This window comes from Ornithodoros turicata, chromosome 2 (assembly GCF_037126465.1).
Source record: "Ornithodoros turicata isolate Travis chromosome 2, ASM3712646v1, whole genome shotgun sequence".
Lineage (NCBI taxonomy): Eukaryota > Metazoa > Arthropoda > Arachnida > Ixodida > Argasidae > Ornithodoros > Ornithodoros turicata.
This window is the reverse complement of record NC_088202.1, coordinates 35836484-35861180: the sequence shown is the minus strand read 5'-3', so window position 1 is coordinate 35861180 and position 24697 is coordinate 35836484. Positions and strand designations below refer to the sequence as shown.

Genomic DNA, 24697 nt, shown 5'->3' with positions numbered 1-24697 from the left:
GTATGCAAGACTCGCAGTGCAAGATTAAAGTTCCAGGGGTACGTCGTATTTCTAGACTGAATCGTGGCAGGGATTCCCCTACCTCCCTTCAGAAGCGGTGCACACACCCCTGTTTTTTTACAACACCCCCCTGATATTTTTTTAGATTGCCCAATAGAGCTTGTCTATCAAGACCTATACCCATGGATATATACCAATAAACGTATGCCCTCACCCGATTGGAAGCTTGGCCCCTTGTTGGGCACCCCCCTCAGGGGTCTATTTCTGGCAAGCTCTATTTCTGGTTGTTGCAGGGCTCATGTGAGCAACTCTGTTGATGTGTCTAAACTTGTACAGTTATGGAGAAGAATTGTCGATTACTGAATGGCTTAGATTAAACCACGTGCCATTTTGTTGCTCACCCCCATCTCTCTCTATTCCATTGAGGAGGCGTGTCCCTTGCAACATTTCCTATGTGTTCACATCATTACCGTCGTCTTATGTGTGCTTGGAGGTGATAGCGAAACGCTACACAATACCAAAAGACTATAATTTTTCTAAATCCCAGTACTAGTGATAGTGAGCGCTCACAGTGACTTTTATTTTGTTTTTATTTCTTTACGATTTGTCTAGATGCACACTTCCGCGGTAGTGCATTGTATACCAGTACCCCATTCCGACTTTTCGTAAAGGAATGTTTCGTGCTATATGCGTAACGCGGATTGTAACAACCACCATTATTTTGTACACTACATTGTGCACCATTATTTTGTACATTTCTTCGCACAATGCATGCATGTGCGTCCATAAATGTTTTTTTTTTTTTTTCAGTAAAGTGTATGAGCAAAAACAATACATCCAGCCAAGCAAAGTATAACGACACATGCCTGAAAAAACATCTCCTTTTCTTGTTTTACTTCTTGCAGTTGGCATAAATTTACTTTCACGAAAAGAGCAACGGTATGGGAAAAAAATGCACAAATCACACAGAAACAATTTGGTATTTACTGTTCACAAGTGATTATCGCGGTGAAGGATTCCGTCCTAGAGTAACAACAGGGACCAGTTAAGAAAATGGCAAATTAAACTATTATCATCGCGTATGTAAATTCATATTGTTGTTCAAATGCTGTTGGAATTGATCCAGTCGAGGTAAGACGACACGCGGACAAAATAGGCGGGAATTTTTCCGCAACCACCTCCTCCCCCAGACGAAATACCGACCAAGACGGCTGATTTATTCGTGTACTCCACTGCACCGCCACCGGAGTCACCCTGAAAAGAAACCAGAAACAGGACTGTAAAATTCATGCCAGTCATGCAGATGTTAAATGTTATACAATTTGAGCTTGATGCAGGTTGTACTTGCGCGTGCGAGAACAAGGTGTGGCATAGAAGCAGATGATGTTGCAATTTCATGAAGTTTTAATTACTAGTGGATCGCCTGCATGGGTCCATTACTTTCCTTTCCTTTCTGCTTGCCTTTTTTTTTTCTTTTTCGTAATAAACATATCCCCCCCATTACTTTCGGTTCATTAAAATCTACGAAATGCTCTCGTTTTTATAGTATTTATTTATTACTCATATTTCTATGGCAGAGTATCACAATTACGGAGGACACGCTAATGAAACGGATATAGCAGAAGCCATGACATGGGGGGGGGGGGATTTAATGGCAGAAAAAAAGAAAGGGGAAAGGTCAGCCGTGCAGCACGCCGGCTTGCTATTCCCTAAACAAAAAAAGAAAGGAAAGGGAAAAACATAAACAAGAAAGAAAAAGAAGTAACAAAAAGTCAAATAAAAACATAAAAACAAGAAAAAAGGAAAAAGAAACTCGGCTCACAGGGAGCCCAGGAGGCCCATGTCACGCAAAAAGCGGAGCACCGCTTTTGTGACACTCCACTGGCTAGCTCGCTGCACGGGGCTGTTGCGAGAAAAACGTCTGTCCGTCCGTCCGTGCACCCAAGCTCGGAGAGGTGTTGCCAGAGCACGGCCCGATGATGGCCACGACATGGGACTAAGGCGTGCGTAGCAAACTGCTGCATGTCAGGATCTCCTTAAATATTCGGAGATTAAGTAGTGTTCATTCTATAAGAGCTCGATATTCGATAAAACACACAAGATGGAGCAAAGGCTTGTATCACACCAGCCTAAGTTGTGAAGCAAAGAAAACACTGAGGCGATTGCTGTGTAGAAGACGAGCAAGGTGCCCTGCTAAACAGTCTGAAAGGGAAAATGGCAAATGGCAATCCACCGAAGATAAAAGTGATAGCTCCGTGATGTCTTGGCACCATTGTCGCAGTGGCTGGATCGTGGCAGGCAACAGCGGTCTCTTGTCACCCCTCGACAGCACATATTGGGCACAACTGCCCAGCACAATGGGGCACAACCAGTGGCGTATCTAGGGTGTGGCAGGTGTGGACAGGTGCCATGGGCGCCAGGTGAACAGGGGCGCCATTATGTGGTCGGGTGTTAATATGCCAGGTCGGGTACTCAACCTGGCACAAGCACCCGCCAATTAGAGCACCCGCCATTAGAAGCACCCGCCATTAGAGAGGTTGTAGTGTGAAACCTAGTGCGGAAAACACGAAAACGCATCCCCAAGGACATCATGTTAACCATGTTGCCATGGGCGCCGGTAGCTCTAGATACGCCACTGGGCACAACACAGCAATGGGGACAGCGCAATGGGGGGCCAATGCTAGTCTGCACCCACTGCGGTACTGCTATTCTGTACCGCACGATGACCTCTGTCGCCCAGACGTTGGCCTTGGTGGATGGTGACTGTTGGAGGATGGGGGGACTATGAGTACGGCGACCCGACGGATCCCCATGTTTGCCGTGTACCTTAGGCCACAGCAGCCGTCCATTTCGCGTAGACCCTTAAGACCCACTGACTACCATCCGACATCCTTCACAAAACCGACAAACTGTCATGGAAATCTGTCAGTCTTGGAAGGCGGTATCCGTGTGCTTCTGAGTCCGTTGGGATGACAAGATGCATCCTATAAGCATTACGAGGAGATGGTTCCTTCATAGAGGACTGCAGTGTGGTCAGTGTACGCAGAACAATGTGGTCGCCTCACGCGTCGACCATTTGCTTACCCTTCGGAAGTGTGTCGTTGGCACGGCTACCTCGAACCCGATGGAATTTGTTCAACTATTGGTACCAACAACTCAAACTGGCTGCTCCATGCGATTATCTGTGACATTCACATCTCACAACAACAACAACAGCAAATAAGTTAATGATAATGAATGGGGAAATTCGCCACGTAAGGTGCGGCCCACTACCCCAAGGCACAATGGGGCAGGATGTGATGTGTCCTGATGATGAGGTGATGAATGATGACAAGTGTTGACACAACATACACAAAATAAGCACAAACAGCAGAGGGCACGAGCTTACCGCGATGTGTTTTCTCAACCACTGGCATGTGTGTTCTGGTCAATACTTCACCGTGCAATCCTTCCACCACAGACACATTGTAAGAGCTTCGCTGTACTCATAGCGGTAAAGATAACTGCCGCTTCAAAGCTATCACTATTTTCATCGACTAATTGTTTGAGCAGCACAATAAACTGAAAGTTGGGGCGCATGGAGGTGGACCGCGGGTGTCTGATCAGTGAGATCAGGTTCGTTCCTCACAGGTGCAGACACTGTAACAACCTTGAAATTCCAGTCCGCCACCATGCACTCGCACTATGAGTGCATGCTGCATGTCTCGTTTTGTGAATCAAACATTGAATATTACCGGACAGATGCCTCTTCCGCCACCTCCCGCGCATAGCTTCTTCTCAGTGTAGCAAGGGAACCTTGTGGCGCATACACTGTCATCGACCACAGGAATCGTTGCGTACCGCAGAGTTGTTGACCGTTCCGTGTCTGGAAATATATGCTACGCTGACTTTTGTTTCCAGATTTTATTACAAGGTACGCACAGAAGGACGACCATAGGGGCAACCTGGTATACTTTGTGTCCCGCGATCGCTTTTCTGAAGAGCTATATCGAGGACACGGTTAGCTATATCGAGGTTATAGCTTACCTGAAATTCTTCCCCATCCTGTGACGACGACTTCGCCGTTCACTTCGTGATTTCTTGGAGGCAAATTAACAGTACCGATCGTGCCGTTACTCGCTTTGATATCGAATGGAGCCTTCAGCTTGATTAGTGCGATGTCATCTCTGCATTGGCCGAAGATTTTCGGATGAATCTTGAACTTGTCTGCCTTTCAGTCATATGAAAATAAAATGCATAGGTTTTGACACGGTAAGGAAGTGCCTACACATGTGCACTGCACTGAACTGAGCGAGAGAGAGAGACACGGTGAGAAACTGTACTGTTCGAATGAAATACATTCTATTATATATTCATCAATTATTATAATATATGCCTATTATATTAATTGTAAGACGCAGACAGAAATGATGCTTGACGACTGCACGTAGTACAGTCATGTCTCGATTATCCGGACAGCTCGAGAGTCCTCCCTTTCTTTCCGGATAACCGAACCAAGAAAACTTGCGTGGGAACCTGAAAAATCTGGGAGACCTCCTCATAGCTCCAGAGAAAGATACAAGGGAACGATTGTTACTTGGAAAATTCATGCGAAGTGAGCTGCTTGAAATTAGTTGGCACGCGTGTGACATAATTTCGTCACAGACGGGGCACCCGCTGCGTCACTCTGCTGTTCAAAGAAGGGTAATGGCTCAAAAAGTTGGCCCCTCGCACGTTTTTGTCTTGCAAATGTCTTGGGCATATGCCAAAAGACAGGAGATACTCCCGCACAGCCTGGACATTGGAGTTCACATGTGGATTTCTTGCGCCCACTGGATACAGCTCATGCGCTTATCTCTACCGTGCGCCCGCACACCAAAAGGCAGTGGTCTCTGAGTAAAATGGAGTCAAACAGTACAGAGTGCCCCGATGAGATTATACTCTTTTCCGGATAAGCGAATCAGAATGACCTAGGCCCTGGAAGACCGGTCCCCGTACTTGCTGTCCGGATACGGATAACGAATTCCGGATAAGCGAGACAAAATCGAATTGTAGTAGGTTCGTTTCCTATACTGTAGTCCGGATAACGAGTGTTCCTGATATCTGAACTCCAGATAAGCGAGACATGACTGTATGGTATGCGCGTCTGCTTGCGGAGCTACCGTTAACCCTGCTGTGGCTGACGATTTCGCCCTACACACTTAAAAATGAACTCCACCGCATAGCACGCTCCTAGCCAACCATAATCTTGACAGATATCGTTATCTGCCCTGATTTGTTGAAAATGGGGGCGTACGCCTTTTTTGTGACACTTATGCTGTTAATAATTGTCACAAAGAAGGCGTACGCCCCCCGTTTTCAACAAATCAGGGCAGATAAAGATACCAATCGAGATGATCGTTGGCTAGGAGCATGCTATGCGGTGAAGTTCATTTTTAAGAGTGTAGTAGGAGTTTTCCATCACAGCGCACGTTAATTACGTGCTTTGTGGGGAAGGACATGTTCGTAGAGCCTGCAGCCTGTCTGACTGGAAGAAGCGACCGGATGTCGCGTGTGGAGGGGACATTGAAAGTGAAAAGGGAATGGTAGTACAGAACAAGGAGGGCTGTGCCGTCGCTTTTGCTTTGAAATTTGAGTATAGTTCCGCACGCCTACCCATCACAGGAATCCCACCCCCCGCAACCTATATTGGGATGTCCCAATGCCACGGTGACCGCAACGGGCCTCGGGCATTGGACTAGCTCCCGTGGCATAGTGGTTAAGATGATCGCTTTCCACGTCGAGACGGGGAGGTGACTCGGGTTCGAATCCTGTCACCGCCTGTGCTGTCTGAGGTTTTTGCTGGGTTTTCCGGAGACTTTCGAGACGAATGTCGGAGCTGTTCCACCTGAAGTCGGCCCAGGACGCATACTAACCCCCTGTCCGCCACTCCTTCCCACTATCCTCTCTCCATCTGTCCACATCTGTACGCCGCTCATAGTCAGAGATGCTTCACGGCGCTAACACGGAATTTAAAAAAAAAGCTTCCACACATTGCTTCGAGCACCGTGTGTCGGAGATTCCGGCACACGTGAAAATACCCAGAATACCGCGGCACGTGCAGCATGTCGTTACACCGGGCGGACAAACCTTACGTGTAACATTATTCACGGCGACCACTGGAATATTCGGCGAATTTATATGATGCATCGGACGTGCTTTCGGGAGTATCACACCTAGGGAACAGAGGTTAGATAACCTAGGACCTACTTAGGATCTGCGCGAACGGTGTATGTCGGTGCGGGCGAATATAAGGCGAAGCTCACAGACCCGCCGCAGTGCATATCGCTATCCCAGCCGCACGAGGGCTTCGGGGGGATATACTTATTGGAACAAAGGGAGAAAAAAGAGGAAAGGTCAGGCAAATGGGACGTCAGTTTGCTATTCCACAAAGAAAAAAGATAAATAAATAAAAGAAGAAAGGGCTTCGGCTCATTCACTATAAGGCTTTTCTGCACAGAAAAGGGCACGCGTTCGTCAACAAGAGTAGCTCACGAAGAAGCCCATAAGTGCCGGTGCGAAGGGTTGAATCGGCCAGGTCCTGGTCGGAACATGAGTCCTGATTGCCAGACAGGTAGGCTACCTTTACACCACCTTTACACCCACATGAACTGGGGAGCCTCAAGTAATCGAGAAGGACCGAAAACTGATTCGTTTCCACTTACTGTGATATGTTTCTCTCACTCACTCAACGTTGATACACGGGGCAGGCGACTGATGAGACACTTGGCAAGACGCGACATTTTTTGCTCGAAGCCGCCTGTCTGACTGACCCGTTGCTCCAAGCGCTTGAAACTTTACTCATAGGTGTCTCTGCATGTACGCTTTATTGCACATGAGAATTGTTCGGATTGGTGGATTCGCTTTGTCTGTTTCAACTGCAAAAACTAACTTGTATAGGCTTCGGGCACTAAAATTTCGAAGTACTGGTAGCCCACCGTCCCGTGTAGGCCGTTTCCAACTGAGTAGTTGGTTGACACATCGTGGCCCACGGAGGTCCGCGGTTCGAATCCGCGGGCCGGCTGTGCCGTCTGGGGTTTTTCCTGGGTTTCCCTCAGATGTGTAATAGGTGTATGCCGGCACAGTTCCCCTGAAGTCGGCCCATGGACGCAGCTATCCTCCCCCCGAGCGGATTCCGCTCGGTCTTCCACCTCACCCTTTCCTCTTTTCCTCTCCACCGCCTTTCCCTTCCCGAGAAACATGCCGCCTAATCAGGCAGGCAGACCTCTCGGGTTCCCCCCAACGACACTCCTCCTCCTCCTCCTCCTTTCCTTAAAATAGTTTAAAGTCCCAAGGGCAAAAAAATTTCTACCGAAAAGTGTTTTCAGGCAGAATTTGATATATTTGTTTAATTAAACAAAATCAATAATGTAGTTCACTTTCAGGGGAAAGAGCGCCCAAATACTACTGCTTAAATGTAATTTATTTGACATGTTATTCATCGACTACAGGAATTACATAAACTCTCGTGTCTGAGTACTTCCCATAGAACCAAGAAACAATCAAAAGCAAGACGATGTTACTCTTAAACTTGTAATGTCAGAGCGTTATCATTACGTCTCATTAGCTACAAACGGCACTGAGGCAGCGCCCGGCCTGCTGGCCGATATCAGCCCCATTTCATCATCGTATCTTTATATAGTATGTGTGTGTGTGTTTTATTCTGTGGTTCTGGCGCGCCCGGATCAGGCTAAGTAGGCTTTCTGTGAGCTTTGTGCTTTCTGTGTTTTTAAAAGAAAGACCCTCACAATTTCGGTGGATTTGCAAGGTCCGATTCGCCGTTTTAGACACTGGAATTCGGATCAGGCTAATCAGGCCTTCTGCGGGCTCCGAAGGCGCCAATTTTAAAAAGAAACGAACGAACGTGATTGGTGCATTCGAAACATTCGATTCGCCGTTTTGGGCACAAGGATTCGGATTCGCGAATCTCGAATCCCTTCCTAGGATTCGCGGATTCGCGGGATCGGTTGGACCAACCCTAGTCATTTATACTGTAATAACTGATTTGTGATATATTACCCAGTTGTTACCTGCATAACTAGCGCATTTACAATTATGTTCTATGTTATTCTAGAATTATTCCATTTAATGGAGGAGTTTCTCATCGGTATCTGTTCTTGTTAGTAGCACCACATCCCGGAACTGGTTTCAACTATGAGACCATTTTCTGTATGTTCCGTGACTATACCACTTTGTGAAGTAAAATAAATGTCAAAATCGTCGTGCATCAAATGCATAATGCTGAGTTAGGGTAGCTGTAATGGGTAACACGGCTCGGAAAGACACCAGCACACAAACAACGACGTAAAGAATATTTCTTTACGTGCTAGTAGTGTTGGATGTTTCAACGGAACGTGGAATCTACACAGAACCGACTGATCTGTGCGCCGTAACCATGTTTACCAGTATGCGTTACGTAGCGTGTATTGCAATCACGACTAGGCCACCGTTTATTTTGTTCGGAGTGTCATGGACTCTATACATGCCCACTCTTCAACTTCGACCTCTGGAACAGATCAATTCTCGAAGCCACGGCGTACATTGTAGCCGTGCAGGCGTACTACAGCCATTCCAGCCGGCTCACCTGCTCAGTTGCTAGGAGTTCCGCCGCTGAGTGGCGCCGAAGGCCGACCTGCCCCTTTGCGAAGTGCACGGAGCCTATAGGTCATTACAACGGCGTGTCTCATCTTGCCTCTAGGGATGGGGCAAGATGATACAATCTGAATTTTTGAATTTCGTGTGCTGTGTTTACCTTACACTTGTTAAGTCCCTTCTGCATCTACAGGTCAGAAGGTTTAGACCTCTGAGAATGCGCCTTTAAGAAGTTTTTTTTTTTTTGTTCTAAAAGCAGGAAAAGTAAAAATTTCATATTCAATTGGAAGTTTCTGTCTCATTTTGCCCCACCTTACCTTAACAGATAGGCAAACGAGCTGAGGCGAGCTCCATCTAGGGAAACACACAGCACATGACTTGTTGACATGACAGCACATGCGTTGTGTTTGTCCCCAGATGAAGCTGTCTCGGCTCGTTCGCTGATTTAGGTGTTGATTTTGCAGAAAACTTTCTCTACATCGTTTCATGCATCGACGAAGTACCACAAAGTGCTCGATTTATGAAGGCTTACTTTTCGGCGCTGCACTGTACTCGGCGGATCAACCCACTTCAGACCTCCGATGACGGTTACATCAGGTGAAACCCTGCAAAGTTATTATCATTATTTTTTTTCTTTGCGTTCAAGCCTTTGTGGCGTTGATTTCGTTTTCAGTTTACTGTCCTGTTTCTCACGGATGCGTCTATTATGAGCAGGTGGCAATACCTCGTCCTGCCTGAAGCCGGAGCATATTTGTTTCAAGGTACGGTTTTTGTGTTATCTGAGACACATGCTGTTATATTATCAAACCGTGACGTTAGGTAAACGGTTGTATGGCTACACATTATGGTTGTTGATGCACAGGAGGTAGTATAACATTTGTAGCGGGCCGTGGACAACGACGAAGATGGCCACGCGCCTGGGGCACCCGCCTCAGTTCTACCGGCACCGTCCTAGCGTGAGGCCACGACCATCTGCCCGCTGGGACATTCCATCACCGCCGGTCAGGACTCATGTAGAGGAACACCACCTCCTCTACATTTGGTGACCCGAACGATGAACATCAAGTTCGGAGCAATTCGGCCCTTCTCCATCCCAAATTTTTGACAAAATCGACTAGCACTACCAAGGCAAGCTATCCCTGGAAGCCACCACCATTACCCGACGCATCACGACCGACACGCCGACCGCATCCGTCCCGCTTCCGTCCACGATACCGATCCGACCGACCACGCAACGTCCAGACTCATCATCCCATGCGCCCACCGACCCGCTCCACGGCTTCCAGGGACCGACCTGCGCTGTCCACGGCCCCCGGCACACTCACCACCCTCTTCATTTCTGCATCTCAACTCGCACCCACTGCCGGCCGCGACACCTGAGCAACATGCTCGCCTGCCGGTTTCGGCAGTCGCGGCAGCCGACGCCACGGCACGCATCAGCCGGCGTCTCGGCAGTCCTCACGGCTACGCAGCCTCACCTGGCGTCACTTCCTGGGACCCTATGAGCTCGCGCTCCCGTGCCGGTTGCGGCACCCCAGGCCACGACTCCAACGCCAGATCACGACTTCGACGACGTCAACGTTCATCTCTCGCAAGCCTCATCTCGGCCGCTCGCGCCCCACTCATCGACCTCTGCCTGCAACGTGTGCTGTGCCGCCCGTGGACATGTCCAGCAGTGCGCGTCATCCACGGTCACTCTTACTCTCTCCCTCCGGTATAGACGTGATTCTTGGATCTTTCTTATCGCCGCTCCGCGTCTGAGGGGGGGAGCACTGTAGCGGGCCGTGGACAACGACGAAGATGGCCACGCGCCTGGAGCACCCGCCTCAGTTCCACCGGCGCGGCCATGGAGATAGGCCACCGTCATCGCCTCTTCGTGGCATACCATCATCGCCGGTCGGGGCTCATGTAGAGGAACTCCACCTCCTCTACACATTAACAACAGTTCGTCGTTGCCGATGACACAACGACAACATTCGCACTCCTAATAGGGTTAAACAGATCTTGCTGTAATCGTGTCCACTAGCTCCTAAGCGACCTGAGAGAAGGCAATTGGGAGTACTAGAGAGACATTTCTGCTCGAACCAGACGACCAATTCCGCTTGTTCGAAAAGTTTAGGGGAAGGGAGTAAAGTGCATTTTAGTAAAACGAGCTGTGAAAACCTGTTCCTGTCAAAATCTACTCCAGTTAGGGCTCCGATTAAACTCTCCCCATAAGTGACCTGGATTTCAGTGGTACTGAGTGAGAAGCACCGAATCGCGGCGGATCATTCGGCCATTTTTCTGAGTAGTGGCGTGTTCCATCGTACATTACGACTTTCTCATTTTAGGTTGGCTTATGCTGGGACGCAATTCAGGACGTTTGTCGCGGTGCCATAAAAGTGCTTTCAGGCAGACATCGGCAGTTGGGTGACCTGTTCTCTCTAGAATTAGTCAACAGGATGTAACAAAACAAAAGGAAGGAAGGAACTGGCGGTCGTTCTGCTGATGGACGAGGCGTAATCCAACAGAACTTCCGCTGATTCGCGATACTGCTACGAAGTTGCGCTTATAATTTAAAGTTCTACGAACGCTTTACTGAGTAAAATTATTATTATAGAGACGCCCACTAAACTCATAACTCCTCAACGTCATTGGCGACTCATAAATGATTGCATACTAAACCGTGTCTTCCAGATGGATCGGACATGAATTGTCGTCCAAACAGAAAATAAAAAAGCAAGAAAGAAATTGTTTTCGATTCTTCCCCCTTCACATCGGGCAACCACCTTGCGATATGGTTATGTGTGCAACTTATGGTACTCATGGACCTTTCACGCTAAACCCCACGGCACGTTATCATCTCTAGCATTACATCATAACTCACTGCACTTATACTCCTACATTTGACCCATATCTGCAACCATTACGCGCATGTTTAAAATTATGCCCGCATTTTCTTAACAGTTAACTATTGTCATCGCATTACACCTCGTTGCATCAGCAGAGAGACCGCCATTTCGTTTTATTTTTCGCGAGCAAAAAGACATGTGTCCAATATCGAACCTCCTTCTAGTGACTACAGCTAGCGATACCTCATGATCGTGAACGTCGTCGTGACATGGGAACTGTATGCAACACCTCGTGATTTCATCTATCACATGCATTTTTATGGCGACTTCTGACCCTTTGAGCATAACAGAAAATGATGAGGCACTTAAGGGGGTCCTCTCCGCTCCTTGTTTGCGCGCTACCATCGAGGGATGGCAGCACCGCTGCGAAATTGTTTTCTTCATATTTTTTTTCCCTCGGCGCTGGGGGCGGAGCATCCCGCTTGCGCATGTGCCATGTGTCGCTGTCGCAGATCGCAGTGGCAGTGGCTTTGGAGGAAATTGTCTTCTGTCTCTCGCGTGGCGGTCTTTCCGAAACCTTCGCTCGGAGGGAACGTGGCAACGAGGCTGGTTTCACACAAGTTTTCATGGGCCGAGCACGAGCATATTTATGTGTATGGGACTGTTCACACAACTGCTGCTCTCAATTCCATATGCTTCAATGGGATCCGTGTTGCGTCTGTGAGGCGCACAGACGAGAAACTCTCCTGACGCCGCTATTGCGCCGAAACTTTTCTCGTTTCATTGGCGCCTTTTCGTTTTCTGCAATATGCAGTCCAAGTTTGCGGACTTTGTTTTCGTCGGCCATGACGTCGTGCATGCGTCCAGCGTGTTACATCAACCCTGGGCTTGTAACTCAAGTTTCTGCTCTGCGCATCACATTCTCATTATGATCATCATTACAGATCCCATAACCCCCCTGTGAGCCATGGGGTAGTGGTCCAATATTGTAGTGTGGAATTTCCTGAGTCATCATCATCCCGTATGTGTTGTTGTGACTGTTTGCAGACTTGAAACTCTGGAGTTTGAATGATTCGGGAAATATTCTGATTTTTAGAGGGTGGAATGAAATGGTGACAGTATCAAGAGAGGGGGAATATACGCTTACCGCTGCTTCAACAAAATGCAATAGCCTTGGGGCCCTTTGAGAATCGTTCTTTCGAACACACGACCAGTAAGTGGGATCCCCTAGGCTTGTGATGTAAGGCTGTAGATAAAAAAAAAAACAATCGGTGTATAAAAAGCTATTTTTTTATGCTTCGCTTTTTTTTTTTTTTTTTTCACGCTCCTTGCTCTCCTTTATGGAAGTGACGGTTTCCTCCTAGTAAGCGCGGAGCCGTCGAGAGCAAGCGGGTTGCGGCCTGACCTTGAGGTATGATTGACGTATCGTTTGCTCCTACATTTGTCGATGCTTTTATTGTTTTTAGTGGCGGCGCGTGTGCGAGATGTGGCGTGTATGGCTCAACTGCTCCGATCGTCTCGGCTGGTTTGTCATCGCTTCGGAGTTTTGCTGACCACTTCGGGAACGGCTTGAAGTGATAATACATTTGGACTTGCTTACAGAATGAGGGACGCTAATTGGGGAGACGGAACTGAGCAAAGCCGAGCGACCAACTTGTGTCTGATTTTTCGTTCTTCGCAGTTTGGGTGATGATAACATTGTGCACAATTACAGCATGCGGATTAGGCGATACAAATCTATCAAGTAGCTATGCGTGGCGTATTACAGAGAAAGCACAGTATTCTGTACCTGTCTGCTGCAGTCCCAGTTGGAATCACACCTATATGGCTTTATGAGCAACGATAAAGGTAGGAATGGACGTAGTCGCTGGTCATGTCTCCTGTTTATATTGTTAGGAGAAGAATCGCAAGAGCAGGCACTTGCTAGGCGGTAGCCCAAAAGAATGATTTATTCTCGAGCGCGTTTCCCGCGCTTCAGACCAACACCTTCTTCCTCACATTACCCCCCTCGGCGAAGGCGGCTATGTCCTCATGCCGCATGATATGGTTTGAGCCGGATGACATGCACGGTCTGGATGGCGGGCGTTCTGCGGTCGGCGGGGGGTGTGCATGGCTCTATTTGATAGTTCAGCTCAGATATACGGCGGAGGACCTTATGAGGGCCTGTGTAGCGTGGGAGGAGCTTCTCAGAGCGCCCAACTCGACGCGTTGGCGTTCATAACCAGACCAGATCACCGGGGTTGTAAGATACCGGGCGATGCGACGCGTTGTATCGGGTAGACTGCAGTTGCTGAGAGTCGTGTGTGCGGATCCGTGCGAGCTGACGTGCGTCCTCGGCGTTGCACAGAGCGGCGGCGGAAACGGGATCGAGCGGATCGTCGCTAACCCGTGGAAGGAGGCAGTCAAGAAGGGACAAAGATTCGCGGCCGTACAGTAGGTAGTAAGGGGAAAAGCCTGTGGTCGCTTGGCGGGCGGTATTGTAGGCATAGGTGATGTATGGCAGAATGACATCCCAATTTGTGTGACCCGCCGTCACGTACATGGACATCATCTCGGCGAGCGTTCGATTGAGTCTCTCAGTAAGACCGTTGGTCTGCGGGTGGTACGGGGTGGTAGTGCGGTGGACGATGTTGCTCAGCTGAACTACATTCTGGACAGTTTCGGAGAGAAACGCTGCACCACGGTCGCTGATCAGAGTCTGAGGTGCACCATTCCTTAAGATTATCCGCTCGAGGAGAAAAGAAGCGACGTCCAACGTCGCGCTTCAGACCAACACCTCCTTCCTCACAATATGTTGGTATCCGGCTTTCTCTTCTACTGCCCACGCGTTGGAGATAGCGAACCTGGGGAACCAAACAACCACTACATTCTGACTATGGCTGGAGTCACAGTACAGGCTGCACAGCGGCGCACTATCGCTATGATTTCACGTGCCATGCGCCTTACCTTATTCTTAGTGTGCGTGCCTGTTTAAGAATAGTGGAACACAAAACAAATAAATAAAAAATAAAATAACGAAACGAAGCGGTCTTCTTGCTTGACACATACTCTCACGCACACACGTAATAATGAAATGACGATGGAATGGGAAGTTCACGGAATGTGTGAACGTTTTCAATTGCACTGGAAACACGAAGTAATCTTGTTCTTTCGTACTGGTTTTGCACTAATGAAACGCATCAATGACTGATATCAGGAGGTTGAAGAGGTTGAAAAAAATAAGCCCACTTCGCATATGTAATCATAAAGGTCAGAATGGAAAAACAACAGGCGCCTGCGACAGATTTGTATCTGTTCCCGCGGACAGCTTCCGCCGGTCCGGCGATAAACTGTTCTAGCTCCATGGGGGCAGGAACATGTCCTGCCCTTCGCGCATCTTTGCGACTGATTTGGTGCGCCGTTGAATACCCGAAACTCCGAAGCCTCAACTTCGGGACTTTTTTTGGGCAGCTCCATTTGCAATATCGAGCGGATTTCTTGGTGGATCTGACTAAGTTCGCTACGGACTCTCTAATTCTGTAAAAAAAAACGTTAGGTTGACTTGGGAAATTTTGGAGTTCAATTAAAGAAATTCAATTTCTTTTAATTAAAATCAAATGAAAATATTTTTACAAGGTGGCAAATTCAGTTACCACACAAATGCCGTCTACCCCGTATTTTTCCGTCGCCCCGTTTTTTTATAAAGTCCGAATGACACGTTTTTTGAAACACCCTGTATACGCTTCTGTTGGTGAGCGCACTGCGGGAGCAATCGGACTGTGCATGGCTGGCGCTTCCCTTTCATTCTTTATATATATATATATATATATATATATATATTCCTTTCAATATATCCGCCCTCCCCCCATCCCCCCATCGAAATGTTTGCAAATCACACCATGGGGATAGGGTGACGGCAGGAATATCCCCATGACTTGCCTGCGCCTGTTATTTCACGTATCATAATCGCATAATTCAACATAGGTACACGGCCGAAAATATGATGTGCTGAACCATCGGTGCAAGCACGCGAATAACTGTGGATGAAGCCGTGTGGTTTGTCTCACACAAATCCTGTAGCTAGACCCGGAAAAACTCAACGGACATCCATAACGATGAAAGATGAAAGTCACTGAAAAGGTTAGCCAGCTGTAGGACTCGAACCCACATCTTCTGGATTGTATGTATTTGTCCCTTCTATGTTGTTCCAGCCTCAGAACATCAGTTCTTTCATATCCATAACGAGCAAGGCGCAGGCAAGATCAACCGTCGTCTTATATGCCCAGTGTCAATAACTTTAGCTGGATTTTTTTGTAGCTCTTGTAGTCACGGTCACCCGCATACATGTTATTTGCGCTCACCTGTGTGTACGTGGTGCAACTAAGCAGAAATGAATAACACTAGTCTATGCAGATGAACAGTCCATTTGATTGCCTTTAATTTTGTCCTCTTGACAACTAGTACACATAGCTCCCACACTTAGGAATGACTCAGAGTACATAGAAGTGGCACTAAGGAACGAAGAGAAGCACACGCACGATAAAATTCCATAAACAGATGGTCTGATTTATGACGAACAGAACCTGCTGTTGTATATAAGGACAGCCGCACACGGCGTGGAATGCTACACATTATGCTACACATGCTACACACGTCATGAGTGGAATGCTACACAATAATAATGGTACACAATTCAAGCGTCTTTCCGACACACTTGTTCAAAATCAAGGCACGTCTTCTCGTTCTCAAGCCACATTTCACGGCGATCCTTCCCGTAGCGGCAGCTTAGTAACATCCTGGACACCTTATCACGCACACCTCATGTTATCGTGCACTTGTGTTGGTCGCATGAGATGTCAGCACATCTTGACCATGCCAGATTCAGCTATGAATACTGTCCTTCGCTCCATATTTAGGCTGAAGCATTTACTGGGTCGTGAACCAATGTAATAAAACAAGCGCACCCCCGAAAACATCACGCAACTGACACACAGAAAGTACAAGACGTACCTTCTCTTCAACACCTATTTGTATCGTGCATTCCCAAGCAGCAAAATGTACTGAAAGTCGAGTGCAATAGGGGTGGACGGGTAGGTGGAAGGCCTTGAACAGACTGATGAAACTAAAGAACATTGATAAGACACATACCGTCCACCCCTATTGCACTCGACTTTCAGTACATTGTGCTGCTTGGGTTACGCCACGATTACGCCAATTTATGTCCTGCTGATTGCAGCCGAGGTCGCAGTAACAGGCCATGCGTGAGGAATATCGATGCACGACGCTGACGCCGGATAGAGCAGGCAAAGTCATTCACCACGATAAGACACGCGCCGTTCTGTCCCGTCGCCAAGGCAGGTTGACACAACAACCTCACGCAGTGCACGTAGCCGTTTGCCTTCCCTCTCGCTCTCGCACCTCCCATCTCGATGTATCCCCTCTCCCGGAGCGGAAGCCCACTGGGGGCAGCACAATGCAGCCTATGCTAGCAGACGACAAATGTCCACACATTTGTCCCGTTCATCTTGAATAATACGAAGGTTAACGTTGCAACTTAGCTTGTACTGTCATCAGGGGACACAGATGCACGTCCTGACATATTTTTCAGGCGTTTATTTCGTCGCTGAAAGATGTGAGGAAGTGATTTCTGCTGCTCCCATAGGACTCCATGTATTCGCATTAACAGAAACAAAAAATCGTCTAAATTCGCCTATTTGCTGTATTCAGATAAAAAAATATGTCAGGATGTGCAGAATTTGCCCATGTATTACCAGCTCGGCGTACTGCTCCATTACTGCGGTAGTTTTCGAGATGAACTTCCCAAAACAATGCCCATAGAGAATACATTGGGTTGATTCCGCCTTAAGTTACACTGCCTTCGAATTAACATATACCATCCACCCCTTTCCTGTCCTCATTCTGTTGTTTCCTAATAAGTGTGGTGGCATGAATGTTAAGAATGCGGCAAAATCTTGATACCGTAGGTGTCAAGAATACAGCCCGTGCCAAATACAGAGCTTACCGGCTTCAACGAATCCGACGTATAGCGCTAGACGGCCTCCTATGGAATTAGTCAAGAAGGATCCCGAAAAACAAGGGCACCAAAAGAAACACAGAAATACGGAGCTCATCACCGAAGGCCGCCCGATCAACTCCAATTATGGTGGGCTTAGACTTACCTCGGTGTTCCCAGCAAGCTTAATAGTAGTTGCTTTTCGCACCTTCACGCACCCCAATATGAACAGTTCTTTTTCTTTCTTTCTTTTTTTCAAATTGAAAACGTACAGGTGAAAAGTCACACATTTTCCTCCTTCTGCCTTTGTTCCTACCGCAAAGCAAAAATATGGCGCGCTATCTCATTCACTAGTGTATAACGATCATCTAGTGTACTCACCAGTTTACGCAGTGGGCTGCTGTGATGACAACGGTTGGTGTTATTAAACTTGCCCCGCCCAGGAAAGTTGTGCCATTCGCTGTGATAATCAGCTTAACCTAAATAGATGTAAAGCATGAAAAACTGTCAGGCCGTGGTCAACCTGCACGAAAAGGCTTCAATTTCTTGGCAATCAGTGTTGCCAACGTGTCCAAGAGATACTGGCAAACTCTTCTGACTTAAACTGATAAAGCTCTCTTTTTTTACAAAGGAATGTTTTTTGTTTTTTTTTGCTTAAAGTGGAATTGGCTGTCCCTGCGGTAGTTTCGGTTTCGACCCAATGGTTTTGCCCTTGCGTCCCTTGAACGGCTGCGGATCGGACCTGCCCACGATGAAAAGAGAAATAATATTGTCGAACCTGTATCACTTCGTGGTCACTCAGTACACAAATCAAGAATACACGGGACGACGAAAAGTGCAGAAAGGGGCAACTGGGGAACAGGCGTGCAGTCAGCTGAGTGAAGAAGAGGCAACCATATAAAAAAACGACGGGCGCATGGAGAAATTGCTGCTGGCGAAACTGTGCGCAAGAAATTGGCCTCTCGAAGACCTTACAGAGGTGATCGCCAATTCTAATTCACGGATTACAAAGAACCCTGCCTCACTTTATTCAAGCGTTGTAAGATTCATGTTGCAAATCGAGTCACGGAACAAGACTAAGTATGCTTCACATGAACAACTTTGGGGCGTCTCTCCCGCGTTGCGTAGTTCCGAAATATTTTTATATTGTTCTTAATTCGAAATGCTTTTGGCAGTTTATTATAGTTCAAAATCGCTCATTGTTTGTCTTATATATTCGTTAGAATTCTTTGAAAACCCAACTTTTTTACGGAATTTAAGGAATGGAATGGGGTTCGCGAACCATTCCAGGAGGTGTCGAACCGAAACGTTTTTCGTTCCGGTTTTCGTTCCGGTTACATCATAAACAATCCGGTACCGGTTCTGCTCCGGAGCAAAAAAAAAAAATAACGGTTCATACCGGTTCCGCTTCTGCTGGGAATATTTATCCCCACAAAAAAAATCAATGTTACAAAATGTAAACCCGTTCATTCCGCATACATGGTATTTAATATTAATAGACAGCTGTGAAATTGGTAGCTCCTGGTTCCTGTAGGTTACTGTCTGTTCGAATAGGCTTTCTCCTTTCTTGAAGCACATGCTACAAACGGACATGTTTGCCGTGATGACATACGTAAAGTACTTTCTTGCTGGGTTGGAGCGATCGTGTCCCATCCGAGTGCCTGTTGCTACTGTCTAGCCAGCAAGCACCACCGCCGAGTACGACGCAAATCGAGGAACACCTTCACTCACAAACGCGCTCGACGGCTCCGTTTTATTTTCTTTGTGTCCTGTCCACAAAAGAGTTGCCACTTCGCACGGGCTTGCCCTCGCGTATACGTAAATGTATTCAACTTAGCTGCTCTCAAACAAGGGACGCATTGCACGACATTACATATAAAGAAGGCGTTATGCAGCCCCCTTGGGTCGCTGTTTAGTTGAGGAGAGTTTGCGGGGATCAAATTAGAACGAACAGTACGGCACATTGCTAGAGAGTCACATGTACCTCTAAGCCTGTGTGCGTGCGCGAACGATAAACCATTACAAAGGGAGCCTAAGGGTCATAGTATACCGACATACATTCCACCGTAACCGTAACCCTCATATGGTACCCATGACATGACTTCAGAGCACACGACGTCTGTTTCATTCGCCTATCCGTAGTCCAAACCGGCGAAGTTTTATTTTGGACCGAAAACCGTTAAATATATTTTTCGGTTTCCCTCCTGAGCGAAAAAAACGTATACGGTTTCGATTCCGTTCCGGTTCGCAACAAAATAGCGTTTTTTTCTTCGGTTTTCGGTTCCGGTTTTCGGTTCGCTCCGACACCCTGGAATTGACCATAACTTGTTTCCTTGGAATTGAAAGGAATGTAACCAGCAGCAATCTCAATTCCTCGCAATGGAATTGGAATGGAACGGGAGCCTGGGAGCCCCCATTCCGCAACCCTGGTTATAACCGTGCCTTCCGTTTTGCGGCACGTTTCCTCAGTGGTGATGCGAGATCGAATCAGAGAGGGGAACCACCTGCGAGTGTCCTAGAGGGATAACGCAATGTATGTATGCATACGTGAACGTTCCTTCTATATGCTGTGTATGGCGCATCCGTCGGCGCTTTGTACGCGCAATGCCGCATAACACGTCTTCTCTGTGAACGGACATATTTATGGTGCTTTTTTCTATGTGTGTATGTGCCAATGTAGACGCCACATTAGGTGGAAACTGGATAATAGTGCACCTGTGTGTCTTCCTGCGTCTTCGAGGCAAAACATCGAATACGAAAAGAAAGGAGTTGAAGTAAACGTAAGCACAAAAACGTTGCGGACACCAAGTCAAGCAGGCTACACGAAGGAACATATGTCATCGTTTAGTCTGGTTGGTGATTATCACCCACGCTCTCGCTTTTCTTGTCATATACACCCTTGGAAGTGAACCTCACCGATCTTATGTTCAGAACAGACTGCCATTCAGAATGATAATGGTTCTCGTTTCTAATATGTTGGAAATCAGATGTGTCCGCTCTTCTCTACCAGTTTTTTAACTGACACAAAAAGGCGCGGGCTTGCCACAATATCCCCGCGTTCATTATTCCATCTCCAAATACACAATACCTAAATCACAAATTGCAAAAATCAAAGCATATATCTGCGAGGTCCAAGAATTACCGTGTTTCAAAGTAGAATCTCACTGAGCAAACATGCAAGCTTCGCGTGTTTTTAATGTTCATCGTAGCCGTTATGGCGAATGAAATGCACATTTTAGCGACGTTTAGGCTCAGCAGGGCGGACGCGCTTGAGCAACACAAAGCGGAGCGACGTTGGTTACTTTATGGTCACGAGAGACCAATATAAGTACCGCAGTCAGACTAAAGTTGGTTCAAGTTGGTTGACTACAGGTTCCCGCGCGTGTTCCAGCAGCATAATGGTGCAGCATTAAGAGTGTGCCGATTTGGGATTTTGAACGTTTCTGAACATGTGGATTCTTAACTACGGGAAATCGGGATAGTCCACGGGCCCGCTGTCTGCTAAAGAGAGGCAATTCGAAGCAATGGTACAACAAGGACCATGGTCTTCCCCTTTTTTCCTGTTTTCCGCGTGAATTCTTTGAGGAAACGGTTGGCGACGTATCTACTGCACTTGCTTATCTCGCCAGCGGAAGGGCTTCCTTGTTTTGATGGATATCGCTAATCTACGTATATCTTTACAGTATTCATCGTAAAAGACCCTTACATGCCATGGGAACTGCCCTGGAGTGGCGTTTTTTCCACCTGCGATGCCAACTTCCACGTCGCTGTACCCTCCACTTGGTAAGACTGTTGCTAAATAATATAACAAAAACAATGAGACGACGTAAAAAAAGAGATTTTACGCAGAGTTGTTGTGGTAATTTTCGAGCAATACTGTAAGTGCAATGCGCATATACCTCGATTTTCTTTTTTTCTCTCTCTCTCTGAGGAAGAGGCAAAGTTTGTCTCGTCTTATTCCTTGTCTAGTTTTAACTTTTGCACTAACGAGCTAGCACAGAAACAGAGGTGGGTAGAAATCCAGCGAACCGGTAGAGAAGTACGAAGCAAGTTGCCTCAGGACAGGAGCCGCCGATATTCCGAACAGAGACTGTTCTTCTTCTCAGAAGAAGAACTGTCTGTGTTCGAAATATCGGTGGATCCTGTCCTGAGGCAACTCCCTTCGTGCACAGAAACAGCTGGTTAAATAAACTAATGAATCCCGTTGTGTTGTGCGTGACCAATGTGTTTTCTTCGTTTCGCTAATGCGAAACTATCGATGACATATCCGATCGGATTTTACATAGCCGAAGTAACAACACGTTTGTTAATTAGGATATCCTATCTCCTCTGGTACTTCGATCACCCATGACCTGTGCTCCAAGCTTTCTTTCTGTGCATCCACCAACTGAAAACAAAACTTCTGATCTTTTGAACTCTCTGGTAGGGAAGTGTCCACTTTCCAATTCCACCTTAAAGGAACGACGTACTGCCCTACAACGATTTGCTTTTAAATAATTTAAACGAAACGCCTGTACCTTTAGTGCTTATGAAAGCGCAAGAATGTATTCTTGACAGCAAGTCAAAAACTTTACAGTTGGCAGTTCAGTACGTTCAAGTGGCATCCTTTCCGTACCCGTCTTTGTTTTCCCATCACTGGGGTATTTTCCAAATCTAACTGCGTTCTAGCACTCAGCATTAACCAATAGAATAATGAAGAGGAAGTACGAACCCTCAATAGTAAGAGTCACTAATGCCACTACAACGATTGCGACGGTTCGAGACATCTTGTTGACGCACCGAGTCCTTCGCTCCTGGACCTCGATGTTTTTTTTTTATATTCGCGCACTAGAGTACTTTGTTCGTCATCAATTTGTTTCGGATGCGCTGACTATGCGTGCAACCTTCGCCTCGTACTTACCTTTGTCTAAGCATCAAATCCCGTTATGGGGGCGCAAGAGCAAAGGTAGGCACAGTGTCGTGTATATCAAAATACAGCCTGGCGATTGGGAGAAGCTTGACATATAGAGGCAAGACTTCTCAATCAGACTTCAGCGTGTGTTATTCGTTCCTGGTTTCATTGTGCCTCGGGGGGGGGGGGGGGGGCGCACTTCATGTGACGGATTTCCCCATTCGTCATCGTCACTTTTTCTGTTATTGTTGCAGGGATCTCGTGGCAAAAAGACTTTCATATCTTACTTTTATTTCATTTGGTGACTATATAGCCTCTTGTAACTATCCGCAAAATCAGGTCAACTTTCCTCCGCAATAATTATTTACGCGAAAATAATGTGTTTCGTCGCGGAGGGAAGGTTAATTTAGACCACCCGCGGTTCTTTTGACGTCAGCCGGAAATCTCCAACCCATGGTGCTGGAAACAGTGTTTACCTTCCCCACATCGCTACCGTCCTTGGTCGAGATCGAACCCGCGATCTTGAGCTCAGCAAGCCAACGCTTACCAACCGAGGCACCGAGGTCGGCTACCAAGAAGCGGTTCTACCTCTCTTCCGGTCATTCAGATGTGGCACCAAGCACGGGTACAGAACGGGACAAGAACCAACGGTGAGGAGTTCTGTGCTCGTCCAGTTTTCGTCCTCACGTTGGTCCTCGAACTCAAAATAAATGATGTTACCGTTCAATCGTGTACACCAGCTTGCTTGCCTCCTCTTCTTATGTACATAAACATATTTCGACCGTTGATTGGCCAGGCACCTCAAAACGTCACTGGAGTCACCAGAGAAGACAGAACCGCGCAAATCTTTTTGAAGGGAAGGCTTTCGTCCAAATTTTAACTATAGCATAGTAAGTAACTTTTGACAGCATAGTCGCACATTGATCATACACGGAGATAGTGTCATCCGTGTAAAGGGCCAGTCGGACAGGATAGCGCGACACGCGATGCAGGAAACTTCTTGTAACATCTGTTTCATGAAATCCGTCCTGCAGAACATGCTAAGCTACTTACGAGACCGCTTTGAAAAGGCATACTTCCCTTTCATTTCAGGAAGCACGGGAAGACAAATACTACGATGTCCGTCTGTGTTCTTGTGTTGCCTGAAATTTAAGAATGGTGCTTTTCCCATCGATGACATTAACGGCAAAATATATGGAGTTTTCGTTGTGTCTTACATGTCATAATATAATAATAATTGGTAGTTTCACACGTAAGATGATAACACGTTACTAAAATGAGGGTTCTTATGTTAAAGCAACTCTAAAGTGAATGGCAAACCTGTAGAAACTGTATGCTTTTCTGAAAGCTTGCAACTTGGACGCTTCAGATACGTAATACCTCTGCTGTATATTGAGAATTTTTTCAGCAATAAAATTCAAAATCGCTGCGCTAAGCAAAGCTGTGGACTCCAGTCGCCAACCCTGAGGCGACACGTGCGCCATCTATTGGAAACGTAACCGACTCCAACGTTGCCCTCGTCGATTATCGAGGGTCGCCACACTTCAGACTCAGAGAGTGCTCAATATTAATTATTGCGAAAAGTATAAAGAACTGAGAGGTGATGACTTGCGTGTGTGATCACACAGCCAAGTTCTACATAGCGGTATCTTGAAATGTTGTGGTTATATTTTACTACTTAGAAACAGCGCAGAGACGGGACACGAAGAAGAAACAAGTGCACACACAGAGCGCTGACAAACAACTGAAGCTTTACTTCCCAAAGGGGGCAAAACCTTTTGGAAGTAAAGCGCTAGTAAAGTAAATGGTTTTGCCCCCCTTGGGAAGTAAAGCTTCAGTTGCTACTCAGCACTCTGTGTGTGCACTTGTTTCTTCTTCGTGTCCCGTCTCTGCACTGTTTTTACGCAGTACCAACTTGCCCAAAAGGCGGACATTGTGTGGTGAGCTTGCCCGCATCAGCAAGAGGCCGCTCACCTTAGCTGCACTCATTGGTCCCTATGAAGATCCTGTGCTCCATCATCGGGCTCTTCACCTGTTCATGGACGCACCTGTCGTCCACTGGATTGCTTCAGACGCTTTAGTTCTTTCTTGTGTTTTCATCCTTCCTTCATCATCTTCACATGATGTTCCGGTGCAATGGGGTCGGGTACCGCGCCACCGCGGTGAAACACCCCATCTCATCGTCATCATTTATTGTTGTTGTTGCTGTTGCCCAAATCTCCGCCTTAACTCAGTTATATTTTACTTTACGGTACCTTCAGTAGTAATGTAGTGGTTACCCGCAGACAACGAAATAGGATCGCCCACCGCGCGACCAACCAGCGAGCTATATAGGGTGCTTTTTGCAATTTTTTTCTTGTGTGTTCTTTTTTT

The 24697-nt window shown here is 47.0% G+C and overlaps 1 protein-coding gene across 1 annotated transcript; it reads right to left on the bottom strand.

Moving 5' to 3' along the window:
- Nucleotides 1-571: 571 nt before the first annotated feature.
- LOC135385286 (tryptase beta-2-like) lies at nucleotides 572-22253 on the bottom strand. Its single transcript, XM_064614506.1, has 7 exons — nucleotides 22145-22253; nucleotides 21140-21228; nucleotides 17815-17912; nucleotides 9143-9215; nucleotides 4027-4210; nucleotides 3735-3865; nucleotides 572-1254 (listed from the first exon to the last, which is right to left on the bottom strand). Exons 1-7 carry the CDS (start codon nucleotides 22197-22199, stop codon nucleotides 1102-1104), a joined length of 783 nt encoding a protein of 260 aa, XP_064470576.1. The 5' UTR covers nucleotides 22200-22253; the 3' UTR covers nucleotides 572-1101.
- Nucleotides 22254-24697: the final 2444 nt, after the last annotated feature.